Source organism: Carcharodon carcharias, chromosome 13 (genome assembly GCF_017639515.1).
Source record: "Carcharodon carcharias isolate sCarCar2 chromosome 13, sCarCar2.pri, whole genome shotgun sequence".
In the NCBI taxonomy this organism is placed as follows: domain Eukaryota; kingdom Metazoa; phylum Chordata; class Chondrichthyes; order Lamniformes; family Lamnidae; genus Carcharodon; species Carcharodon carcharias.
In genome coordinates this window covers 146,592,443-146,606,236 of record NC_054479.1, presented here as the reverse complement: position 1 = coordinate 146,606,236, position 13,794 = coordinate 146,592,443, and the positions used below count along the sequence as shown (strand labels likewise).

The 13,794-nt window shown below is 40.7% G+C and overlaps 1 protein-coding gene across 1 annotated transcript in view; it reads right to left on the bottom strand.

The window, feature by feature from the left end:
• Positions 1–13,794, bottom strand: part of LOC121286168 (protein piccolo-like) — a gene marked incomplete at its 3' end in the record, with an annotated part of 652,194 nt that overhangs the window by 138,619 nt on the left and 499,781 nt on the right. The window contains exons 11-13 of the mRNA XM_041203147.1: positions 11,721–11,844; positions 8,889–8,910; positions 7,708–7,789 (exon numbers count right to left, since the gene is read on the bottom strand). Coding sequence (XP_041059081.1) covers positions 7,708–7,789; positions 8,889–8,910; positions 11,721–11,844 — 228 coding nt within the window. The remainder of the gene's footprint in view (positions 1–7,707; positions 7,790–8,888; positions 8,911–11,720; positions 11,845–13,794) is intronic.

Genomic DNA, 13,794 nt, shown 5'->3' with positions numbered 1-13,794 from the left:
AGCCTGCCTAACAATCTTAAATCGGTTGTCAGTGTAATTTTTAGCACACTGAGGATTATTTAGCAAACGTTGTTCAATTGCAGAATCACATCTAATGTTGCACACTGTACTTTGTGTTTTTCAAGCACAGGCTGGTTGGGTAGGTTCTGTACCCTGCCTGTTGCAAACAGTGGCTGGAACAGACTGTTTGATATGATCTGTCAGTCTTTGGGACATACAGCCTCCAGCCTAGTGTCACACAGGCCCTGAAATTCATACACCACATGACTCATTTGTGTGATAGGCAGAACATCTTTTTGGCTTGACAGCAGCATCCTGTTAGTGGTGAATACCACTCGTGTTGCTACTGCATAGTAGCAGCGTGAAACAGCTAGCTTCACCTGTTGCTCAAATTTTTGAGATACCTTCCCCTTCCAGGGTAATCTGAGGTAGACTGGACATTTTACAGGGCCAAAAGTGACAGCCTTAAGCCCATTCATGGGTTTGCATGATATACAGTGTGAAATGATCTGATCAGGGTAGCCATTATCCTGTAGGATGTCTTTGATGTGCCCTATTTCAACTATAAGCTTGCATGGTAAGCAAATGGCCTGGATCCTGTTTACTAGATTGGCGACAAGACCAATCTTACAGAGTGTGGAAATGTAAGAATCCCAAGGCATATATTGATCAGTGAAGGTAGGGTTGTGGTAGACCGTGGTAGAGAATCCCCTGGCAGATTTCTCAACTAGTACGTCAAGGAAAGGGGAGTTCATTTGCTCCATTTTAAAGGTGAATTTGAGTGCAGGTTCCATTAAGACATGCAAGCAAAATGTTACATGCAGCTGTGGATTTTAACATAGCAAACGGATTATCCACATATTGAAAATATGCGAGGGGTAGGGAGTTAGGTGTCGTTCCTTTGAAGGCACGTTTCTCATGGAACTCAACAAAGATGTTTGTCAGAACTGGACCTAGAGGGGATCCGATGGCAACACCATTTATTTGGGTATATATGGTGTCATTGAAACTGAACTCAACTGTGCGTGTTGCCGAGTTTATAAGCTCAATGTATACTGATTCACGCAATGGTGGTGGGTCTAGATTGCCTTGATATAGTGTTGTAGTGCAAATCCTTAAGTGGAACATTGGTGAATAGGCTAGTAATGTCAAATGAGCACATGGACACAGTGTTGTTTTCTTTTTTCAGCAATACTCAAGTTCTGTACTGCCAAACGATTATTTATTCACAGCCTGCTAACGTGAAAATTCTTCGTTTATGGCCACTCACTGTTTCCTGTCCATTAACCAATCCTCTTTCCATGCTAATATATTACCCCAACTCCATAAGCCCTTATCTTGCCTATTCACCTTTTCTATGGCACTTTATCGAATGCCTTTTGGAAATCCGGGTATACAACATCTACTGGTTCCCCTTTATCTACCCTACTAGTTACATCCTCAAAAACCTCTAATAAATTTGTCAAACCCAATGTCCCTTTCTAAAAACCATGTTGACTGCTTGATCAGACTCTGATTTTGTAAGTGCATTGTTACGACATTCACAATAATACATTCCAGTACTATCCTGATGACTGATATCAGGTAAATTGGCCTTTGGCTTCCTGTTTTCCCTCTCCTCACTTTCATGAGGGCGCCTTTTGCACTCTCACAACTTTGGTAACCTAAAATAAAGAAACCATTTAAAAACTTTAACATGCAGATATTTTAGGTTAAATATTTCTTTCTCCAGCATTTCAGGCTGTTTGGCAATTGCATCCATTGTCTAACCTATTACCTGAAAATAGCATCCGTTCAGCACGAGCAAACTGGAAAATGTGTGAAGCAGAAAACATCTGGAACAGCAGCAGTTAAATCCAGTGTGCTATAGCTGATTTAGGAAAAAGCACAAATGTGTGCCTTGATTTCTATGCAAATGATGGATGCTGATGAGAAGCACATTGGACCATGGAATGATTACAGCTGTTAGTTTAACCAAAAATTCAGAAAATCTCAGGTGAACTGCACAAGCTAATCTGGAGGAAAACAAATACGTTTTAAATAAATAATTGGTGGGCTGTTTTTTTCACCCATTCATGGGGTGAGAGAGTCACTGGCAAGGTGACCATTTCTTGTCCACCCCAATTACCATAGAGAATGTGGTGGTGAGCTGTCATTTGAATCACTGCAATGTGCGGTGTGAAAGTACGCCAACAGTGCTGTTAGAGAGTAAGCAGCTCTCCCACTGATATTTGATCCACTTGGGCCAATTCAGTCCCCAGAACCAGGTCCAACAGCGCCTGACCTCTCAAATGGAGATAACTGAATTGCTGTTTACTTAAATTGTTGCTTAAACATTAAGTTTCAGTCTACAAATCAGCAACAGATTATAAAAAAGAGATTTACTGATAATACACTTTCCAGGAACTCTCGCCCCTCTTGTCCCTTTGTACTATTCCTATCCCAATCTATATTTGGATAATTGAAGTCCCCCATTATGATTACTCTATAATCCTTGCACCTCCCTGTAATTTCTTTGCAAGTTTGTTTCGCTACATCCCTTCCACTAGTTGGTGGTCTATATACTACACTGATCAATGTTATTGCACCCTTTACATTCCTTACCTCTAGCCAGAGAGATTCCGTCCTTGACCCCTCTGGAACATCCTCTCTCTCCAGTAGTGTAACACCATCATTAATCAATATTGCCACTCTCCCCACATTTTTGTCCTTTCCTGTCTCTCCTAAACGACTTGAATATTTAACGCCTAGTCCTACCCTTCTTTGAGCCCAGTCTCTGTTATAGCAATGATATCATTTGTCAACCTGTGCCTGCAGTTCACCAATCTTATTAACCACACTCTATGCATTCACATACATGCACAGAGCCCCTGATTTAGGCCTTTTTACTTTCCCACTTATCCTGACTCCATCTAATGACTTATCATAGCCTCCTATATTCCTATCAAACTTTCAAAGTATTCTATTTACCTTGATATATATCTCTGATATACCCTTGCTATCAGTTGATACTTCTCTACTTCCCATTGCCAGTTCCTCTCCTCTCCACTCTGAATTTCCCCTCAGGTTCCCATCGCCCTGCCAATCTAGTTTAAACCCTCCACAACAGCACTAGCAAACCTCCCCATGAGGACACTAGTCCCTGTCCTGTTAAGGTGTAACCCATCCTTCTTGTACAGGTCCTACCTGCCCCAGAATCGGAACCAATGCCTCAGAAATCTAAAGCCTTCCCTCTTACTCCATTTCTCCAGCTTGGTGTTGAACTGTTCAATCTTCCCAATCTTATGTTCACTAGCACGTGGCACTGGGAGTAATCCTGAGATTACTGCTCTTGAGGTCTTGCTTTTTAATTCCCTTCCTAACTCCCTAAAATCTGCTTTCAGGACCTCATCTCTTTTCCTACTTATTTCATTGGTCCCATTGTGGACCACAACCTCTGGCTGTTCACCTGCCCCAAAAGAATGTCCTGCAGCTGCTCTGTGACATCCTTGATCCTGACACCAGGGAGACAACCCACCAACCTGGCTACTGGTTACAATTTTGCCATAATATACTGATGTCCTTTGATACAAGGAATGGTTGGGGCAGGTATGAAAGGATCAAAAAGCAATAGGTCCATCAGTGAAGAAAACAGTTCCATTGAAAACAAAGGCAGGGGAGGTCATCACCGACTGCAATTAACAGTTGAAGAGATGGGCAGAACACTACCTTGAGTTGTACTCTAGGGAGAACACAGTCACCGAGGAAGCGCTGGACACCATAGAAAGCCTGCCTGTCATGGCAGAGCTGGATATCGAGCACACAGTGGGGGGGCTTATCAAGGCTATTGACTCACTTGCGATGGGCACAGCTCCAGGTGCTGATGCTATACTGTTTGAACTCATTAAGCATGGAAAACTGGAATTCCTGCACATCTACATAAAATTCTCTGTCTCTGCTTGAGGGAGGGGGCAGTGCCCTAGGACATGCATGATGCAAAGATTCTGTACAAAAACAAGGGCAGCCACAGTGATTGCAAGAACTATCGAGGCATCACCTTGCTGAGCATAGTGGGAAAACTATTTGCTGTATTGCCCTTGTCAGAATGCAGATCCTGGTTGAACACATCTATGCTGAATCCCAGTCTGGTTTTAGAATTGGAAGACCTACAATTGACATGATCTTCTCAGCCCAGCAGCTGCAAGAGAAGTGCTGTGAACAAAGGAGACCTGCTATATATTACCTTCATCAGTCTCACCAAGGCATCGACCATGAGAGCAGAGACAGTCTCAGCTGCTAGAGAAAACTGGCTGCCCACCAAAACTGCTCAATGTGATCTCTTCTTTCCATGACAACATGATGGGTACAGTCAGCTGTGACAGGGTGAAATTGGAACCCTCGGAGGTCTGCAGTGGGGTCAAACATGGTTGTGTTCTGATGTTAACGCTCTTTGGCATATTTTCCTCTTTGCTGCTGACCTGTGCCTTCAGGTTACCTACAGAGAGTGTCTACTTACATATCAGAATTGATGGAAAGCTGTTCAGCCTTGCTTGCCTGAGATCCGAGACAAAACATCGGAAATTTGCTCTATGCTGATGATTCTGCAGAATTTTCAAGGGGGGAGGAGGGTGGGGGCTGCAGTTGGACCAGCTGATGCAGGAAAGTGTTTGGAGGCAGCCTTAGGGGCTGTTGAGTGTCAAAGTGGGCTCTTTAAAAGTCCCACCTTGGTGCTGTAGGACTTTGTCCCAGTTATAATGAAAAATACAAGGCCCTCTAGCCCTTACCCTCACAGCCCCTCACACCCACACACTCCCATGCTCCATCTATGCCACCTCATGACCCTCCACTCACCTCCCCCCCCCCACCCCACCCCCCCCAATGGCCCCTCATACCCCTCAAGCCAAGCTATGTCCCTTCACCCATCCCCCTTGACCCCTCATACCTCCATGCCAAGCTAAGTCCCAGCCACCCACTTTGGTCTCTCATGCCTTCCATGCCAAGCTATGACACTGCCATACTCATTCACCCATTATACTGTATAGAAACAGTGAACCCTATAGTGGCAATAGGATGCGTAAAAAAAGCCTTTAAAAAGTCATTCATTCATTCATAACTTTTTGCTTTCTTAAAAAAAAATCTTTTACTATAGGCCAATATACATGTTAATCATCCAGGACTTTTAAAGTGTCAATTGTTAAAACTGCAAGCACTTGAAACCTCTTTATCTTGTGTAAATAAAATTGTGCAATTGACAGAAGAGATCAGAGGGCCTGGGGCTCAACTGTTTGTGGGCTCTCAGCCAAGACTCATTGTGCGTTCTTGACTAGGATATCCTTATCTATGCAATGGAGTCAGCCAAGTCAGGAATGCAGGGTACGGACTTGCAACCCAAGCCAGCTTGCATCCTTAAAAGGCACTGTTGAAAATCAGAACACCCCGCCCCCCCCTCCGGGAATGGGGTCAGGAATCCGGGTATCAGGTTATGGTTGCCATTTCTGCCACTTCCTTCCTCCCTGACTCCATGAGAATCCAGGCTGCAAAATCAGATTCTCTCATCAGTGTCAGATTAGAGTGAGTTTGTTTTGTTAGTAGTAGTTTTGCCTCCAAGTCAGACTTTAACTTCTGGTCAAGCTGACTACAGTCTCTGGCTTTGTAATAATGAGAGTGGAACTGTCAATGGTTTTGCTGCCATTACTTACCTGAAACTGACAGCAACTTTTGAGTCTGTCCATGTGCAGCTGAATGTGGAAATCCAGGAGTTGCTGTCAGTGATTCTAAGCTTCTCCACACAGTGTATTAAAAGGATGATAAATGCTTGTAGTGAAAAATATTGCATAATAAAGATACTAGGGGTTGCAAGAGTCAGTGCTGTGTGCATGGAACTGTCCCTAGATTCAGTTTGAGGTGTATCAGTGGTAATGTAGGGAGTGTATTGCATTGCACTTTCTAATGTCTCACTCACAAAATTGGAGTTCTTGATGCACCTTTTTTGACCTATTGAACCTTCCATATTCTTCGCTTTAAAGAGTACTAAGTCATTTAAAACTGTGAAGAAATGATAGTGATGCAATTAGAGTTATCCATATCTGTGTATATCCATGAAGCAGCCTATTATTGCAACGCTGTTTATAAAAAATATCAAATTGTCAAACCTCATCTCTCTCGGTAATGCAACCTACAAAATCACCAGTGCACTGACTGTTCCAATGCTTGTCAATATACAATTACTAACTATTTATTGCAACAAAATATGATACAGTTGATTTGCATTTATTAATTCACAGTCCTTTGTATTTATGGCCATTAATTGTCATTATTCTTGCAAGGTTAATGAATTTAGAATAAATCTGAACAAAATTGGAGAAACTACCTTGTTTTCTTCAATATACCATAATCACTGCTGTTACATAATTGTCTACATTAAGTTGCAAATACAAAATGCGTAAATGTTATGTGTTACAGCCAAAGCACGGCCTGAATATCTTAATGATAATAAATACAACAAATTACCTTTTCGAAGGAAAGTTAATTTGGCTCCTTTGTTTTCATCTTACCTCCATTCTTTCATCACTTTTCGCCAAAGATAATGGAATAATGCTCATCAATCCCTTTATATTGCAGTCTTCCAAGTTTGCAATTGTTAAAAAACTACTTTTATGGATGAAATGGACAGATTTAACTGTATCAGCAAATTTTTGGAAACTTTATTGAACAACACACCTGGCTTTCCATTGGACTGTTCCATTTTAAGAAATGGGCATCATAGCTTCTTGAGCATAGGCCCAACCTTCTCAACCTTTCCTCATTAGGTGATCACTTTTTTTGTAAATTTGTAACATAACTGTAATGTCATTGGTGAAACTTGACTGAAGCCTCCTGCCTAGCAGTAGCTAAATGTTTCTCAAGCCACAAATGTCAATTAAAATAGTTTTTTTCCCAATAAGGTTACATAGGGAACTTGATGTAGGAAGAAACTTATGAACAAATATATGAACAAGGAGCAGGAGTAGGCCATTCAGCTTCTCTAGCCTGCTCCAACATTTAATAAGATCATGGCTGATCTGATAGTAACCTGAAATCTGCATCCCACCCACCCCCGATATCCTATTGCCTCCTTGCTTACCAAGAATCTGTCCACCTCTGCCTTAAAAATATTCAAAGTCTCTGCTTCCACCACCTTTTCAGGAAGAGAGTTCCAAAGACTCATGACCCTCTGAGTGAAAAAAAATTGCCTTATCTTGTTTTAAATGAGAGACCCCTTATTTTTAAACAGTTCTAGATTCTCCCACAAGAGGAAACATCCTGTCTACATCCACCTTGTCAAAACCCTTCAGGATCTTAAATGTTTCAATCAAGGCACCTCTTACTCTTCTAAACTCTAATGGAAACCAGCCTCATCTGTCGAACCTTTCCTCATAAGACAACTCAGTCATTCCAGGTATTAGTCTGGTAAACCTTCTCTGAAACCTTCTCTTGAAATATTAAGAACATTGTAACTTTACATGATAGAAGGACTCTAGCTTTGGTTTTAAAGGCTATTAACAGAAAAATAATATAGATATGTTCCCGATATTGCAGCCAAATACCTTAACATATAGCTTCGATATATGTGTCTCAAGTGAAAATGCAATAGACAACCAAATGATAGCAGGACAAACAGGGCATGCAGGGAGTCATTGGAAAAAGACACAAGAGGAGGAGGAGGGAGAGAAGACAATGTTCATCTACCTGATACTGTCTGGTCCTTTAGATCCCTTTGAAGTTTGACCCGAGCATGTGGAAAGTTGTACTGAATAGGCTTCACACCAACCTAGAAAATAAGAACCAATTTTTATGGTTTAATGCATTCTTCTTGAAATACATTCATCAATTTGGAGAAAGATTTGAACATAAGGAAGAAAAATGTTTGTAAAAACAACATTGTGCATTTATATTGCGCCTTTATGTAATAAATGTCCCATGGTGCTTCACAGGAGCATTACAGAAGATAAATTGACACCGAGCTACATTAGGAGGTATTAGAGCAGATGGTCACAAGCTTAATCAAAGAAGTAGATTTCAAAGAGCATCCTAAAGGCTGAAAGTCGGGTAAAGAGGTGCATAGGTTTAGGGAGGGAATTCCAAAGTTTAGTGCTCAGGCAGCTGAAAGCACAGCCATCAGTATTGGAGCAATTCAACTGGGGTTGATCAAGAGACAGAATTAGAGCAGCACAAATAGCTGGGAAAGTTTTCAGGCTGGAGGAGATTACAGGGATGGGGATGGTGAGGCCATGAAGAGTTTTGAAAACAAGTAAAAGAATTTTAAAATCAAGGCATTACTTAACCAGCAAGCACAGGAGTGAATGGAACTTGGTGCGAGTTGGGACTTGAGCTGCAGAATTCTAGATGTCCCCAAGCTAATAGAGGGAAGAATGTGGGAGGTCAGTCAGGAGCATGTTGGAATAATCAAGTAGAGGGAAGGAAGCCATGAATGAAGGATGCAACATCAGATAAGCTGAGGCAGGGGCAGAGTTAGGCAATGCTGCCAAAGAACAGCATGTTGATGAGAAATGAGAGTGGACAAGGATAGATCCTTGAGAGACATCAAAGGTAACAGTGTAGGAATGAGAAGAGAAGCCATTGCAGGTGATTCTCCAGCTATGATATAGAGCAGCCAGGTTAGTGCAGTCCATGAGCTGGGTGATGGTTAAGGGGCATTGGAGGAGGATGGTGTGGTCAAACATGTCAAAAGCTGAAGACATTCAAGAAGGACAAGAGGGATTGTTCATGAAGGTGTAGACCATCATGTCTTCCTGAAGAAATGACAACCAATTAAGCTCAATCAACAAACCACAACACATATATAGTTCTCCAAGGGAAGCTATTGCTGCACCATATTGATTTTCATCACAAAGCTAGTTAAATATTACTTTTATCAAATACTCTTTATGTCTACTGTTTAATGATAATCTAAACCCATCAAGAGATGGGAAAACAGAGAAAAAGTGAATGTAAATACATTCACAAAAATATATTTATAAGTGATGGAATGTTTCTTTAGGAACTAACTGCAATATTTTTTCCAAAATTTCCTAGATTCCATAAAGGTCCCAATGGATTGGAAAACTGCAGATGCAACACCTCTGTTCAACAAAGGGTATGGGGGGGTGGGGGGGGGGGGGGTAGAGACAGAAAGCTGGAAACTATAGATCAGTTAGCCTAAGGTCTGTCATTGGGAAAAAGCTATAATTTGCTATTAAGGAGGCAGGACATTTAGAAAATCATAATAGGATCAGGCAGAGTCAACATGGTTTTGTGAAAGGGAAATCACATTTGACAAATTTATTAGAGTTCTTTGAGGATGTAACACGCAGGGCAGATAAAGGGGAACCAGTAAATGTAATGCACTTGGGTTTCCATTTGGAAAGGGGCCACATAAAAGGTTATTGTACAAATTAATAGCTCATGTTGTTAGGGATGATGCATTATCATGGAGCAAGGGTTGGCAAACTAACAGGAAAGAGAGAGTCAGGATAAATGGTAAACTGTAACTAGTGGAGTGCCACAAATATCAGTGCTGGGGTCTCAACTATTTACAATCTATATTAATGACTTGGATGAAGAGACCGACTGTATTGTGGCTAAGTTTTCTGGTAGTACAAAGATAGGTAGGAAAACAAGTTGTGAGGAGGATAAAAAGAGTGTCCAAATGGATATACATAGATTGAATGAGTGGGAAAAACATTGGCAGATGGAATATAATGTGAAACATTGTGCGATTGTCTCTTTTGGCAGGAAGAATACAAGAGCAGAATATTATTTAAATGGAGCAAGACTGCAAAATGCTTCAATACAGAGGGATTTGGGTGTCCATGTACATGAATCACAAAAAGTGAACATACAGATGCAGCAATTAGGAAGTCAAATGGTACGATGGCCTTTACAGAGTATAAAGCAAGTCATGTTACAACAGGGCATCAGTGAGACTACACCTGGAGTACTGGGTACAGTGTTGGTCTCCTTATTTAAGGAGAGATATACCTGCACTGGAGCCAGTTCAGAGAAAGTTCACTTGGCTGATTCATGGGATGAAGGACGTGGAAAAGTTAGGTCTCTACTCATTGCAGTTTAGAAGAATGAGAAGTAATCTTATTGAAACATATAACATCCTTAAGGGGCTTTACAGAGTAGATGATGAGAGGATGTTTCCCTTGTGGGAGAATCTAGAACTAGGGGACACAGTTTCAAAATAAGAGGTCTCCCATTTAAGACAGAGGTGACAAGGGTCTTAGTCTTTGGAATTCTCTTCCCCAGGGAGGAAGGCTGGGTTATTGAACATGTTCAAGGCTGAGTTAGACAGATTTTTGCTCAACAAGGGAGTTAAGGGTTATAGGGGACAGGCAGGAAATTGGAGTTAAGTTCACAATTAGATCAGCTATGATCTTCTTGAATGACAGCGCAGGCTCGATGTGCCAAATGGCTACTCCTGCTCCTAGTTCTTATGATCTTATAATATTGATGGTAAATTATCATTTTCTGGCAGGGAGTTTGGATTTGTTAATATGTTCAGCATTTTTGCCCCAGAATGAAATGTATCGGGATGCTAAACCATTGGGTTCTTATTCCTTTTGCTGTATTTTCTCACAGTGCGGTGCAGCCTCCATCCAGTGAGGCTGCATTTCACATTTTCCTTTAACACAGACTAAAGAATATTTTGCAAAAAATCTGCACCCGCACCACCCCCCTCCCCTCCCACCCCCAACCGCCACCTCCCCCCCAGCCTTTACTGATCTCTCCCCACAGGGATATAATTTTATCCAATTTATTCTTGCAATGCAGTGTCACTGGTAAGGCTGCTAGTTATTCCTATCTTGTTGCCATGGGACGGTGATGATACAAGTGGTTTGCCTGGTCACTTCAAAGGGTATTTCAGTGTGAGGCTAGAGTCACTTTTCGGCCAGGCTGGGTAAGGGTGATAGATTTCCTTACCTACAGGACATCAGAGTTTTTTTGACAATCCAACAGCCTATTACTTCCAGAAATAAGTGGCAATTCTCAATCTGCCATTGTGGTATTTGAATTCACGTCGTCTAGTTTATTATTCCAAGCCCTGGCTTACTGCTCCAGCAACACAACCACTACCCTTTGCACTATTTATTTTAGATAAGCAGAGGAATATCATATTAATATGTTAGAAAAATTATACTAATGCTGCTATTGGTAAGTTCTGGGCTAAAATATTGGATTATATTATAAAAGGATCAAGAACAAGAGGGCGCAGATTTAAAGTGATTTGCAAAAGAAACAAATGTGAGGTGAGAAAAAACTTATTCACACAGCGAGTGGTTCAGGTCTGGAACGCACTGCCTGGAAGTGTGGCGGAGGCAGGTTCAATCACCGAATTCAAGAGGGCATTGGATGATTATTTGAATAGAAACAATGTGCAGGGGTATGGGGAAAAGGCAGGGCAATGGCACTAGGTCATAATGCTCATTTGGAAAGCCAGTGCAGACATGATGGGCCGAATAGCCTCCTTCTGCGCCATTAGAATTCTGTGATATAATATTTTCTAAATATAATAGTCTATCATCCATTAGGATCTCTGGTACAAAACTGCAGAAAGGTAAATCAATCATACATTGTATTTTCAATGGGAGCTGCAAAATTAGCAAAGAATACTTCTAATTCATATTTAATCATGAATAATAAGGATCAATGCAAAAATTAAAACTACAAAATGGTTTCTCACTTCTGTAGACTGCTGTTCTGATTGCCTTGAGTGGGTTAACTTCTCTGGAAGTTTGCGATTAATGGCAGGTGCATCATCAAGGCGAGACTCACGTGGCTTGTCAAACCAATCTGTTTCTTCACGACGCAGATGATATGCTTTGAAAATCAAGGAAATGTCAGTTCTCCATGTCAGACAACAGGAGTTCAGGATTGCAGCTTGCTGCCAGGAAAGGACAGCATATGTGCTATTTGGCCACTGCAGCATGCAAGTCTATGCATTTTTCAATACGTTCATGCAAGATTACAACCAGATTATGACAATCCATAGAAAGTGCAATTGAAGAGTAGGAAGGCAATTTGTAAACATATCACAGATTTATTAACTAGAGGCTAAAGGTGTGCAAACCATCTGATGTTGAAATCATTAGATAGTTTTCTGAACTTTAATAGCAGGAATACTATGAATGCCCCATTATTTCTACTTGTCAAATTTTTGCGTGAAGGTTGTTTGTTCAGAATGATTTATATAGCTAGCTGTAAAATATAAAGTCAAAGCTAAATAAAAAAGAACCTTCATCATCTGGGGTTACAGCCATGTTAGTTGGCCTAAAATATCTTAATTGAGTCAATCATTTTCAGAGCCGTGAGGAGGAAATAGAAACTAATCAAGACAACATAAATTTTGCCATAGATTCTGGGAAACATGCATTGCTTAGTTTCAAAACCAAGGGTCAAGAAACTGGACAAGATAAGGATAAAATAGTTGGAATGAAAAACAGCTGGTTAGCTCACTTCTTCTATTGGTCCATATCGATTTACAGGATCATAGACTTTGCCTGACTGATCAAGGGCTAGATCTTCCACTTATTGACAATAATGTGAGAAATCTGCCCCAAACCTTTTGAGGGAAATTATTTTACAGAGGTCAGATCTCAAAAAACAGCTCTATGCCAAGAAATTGGACAACATACTAATAGAGTTTGGTTTTGGATTTACTTTTGTCCATCTGAAGCTGTTAAATCCTCAGTTATAACATGAAGCATCTTAATTGTTGAGATGAACAGCTGAAATTAAAAGCCTAGCAACAATAATACACGTAGGTTTGCCTTTTGTTTCCTGTGGTATTTTTAATATACAAATCTTCCCAAGAACCAGTGACCATGCCTTGTAATGTCACTCAGTGCTCCTTCAACAGTTAGCAAACTCAATTTAACAAAGCTGAAAGTCCAACCAAATCATTCAACTCACAATTCATTTCAATGAACTTAGTTTGGTTGGGCTCAGTTAATTGTTTCAGTGCTGTGCACACCCCTGTTTGATATAAAGCAAGAGAAGGGAAAAAAGAAAGAAAAAAAGCAATATCAGAATAGTTTGGTTTCTCAGATAATCTTGTTTTTATTTATATGTGATGAAGGACATCAAGAATTCTAATTGCAGTGACCCCTTCTGAAATCAATTAGCAGCAGCATCTTTAAATGAAAATGTATTCACAATAAAATTAATCAGAAATCTATATAACTCTTTTTTGGACAATAACCTTAAAATTGAAAAACAAACTTTGTGTGTCTCTGTACTCTACTTTCTCATTCGTACTTTTAAAAAAAAATATTTGTTCACGAGATACGGGTGTTGCTGGCTAGGCCAACATTTATTGCCCATCCTCAATTGCTCTTGAGAAGAATATTTTGAGTGGAGTTTTATAATAATTAAACATACAGAGATTGTGACATTGATAATATTGCCAGAACTGTGGTGCAGTGGGTAGTGTCCCTGCCCCTGAGCCAGAAGCCACCCCAGGACTTGATGATCGAGGAAAGTTAATTCTTAATGCAGCCCTGCAAATCCTTCCAACACATGCCAATGGAGGGTGGTAAGAGCAGGAGAGATTCCTGATCAGCCATGTGATGGAAAGAACACTGGAGCCTCTACCATCACTATCCATAGCTCCAGGCTACAACATGCATGAAAAATTGTATACTGCTACAGCAACTTGGACTCCCTGAGTAAACTGTAACACAGCAGCATCACCCACTGACTGATGCCATTCACTGTTGCATACAGCTACCATGCTAAAACTATAGCACAGAGAGCATTCCTTATTTGAGA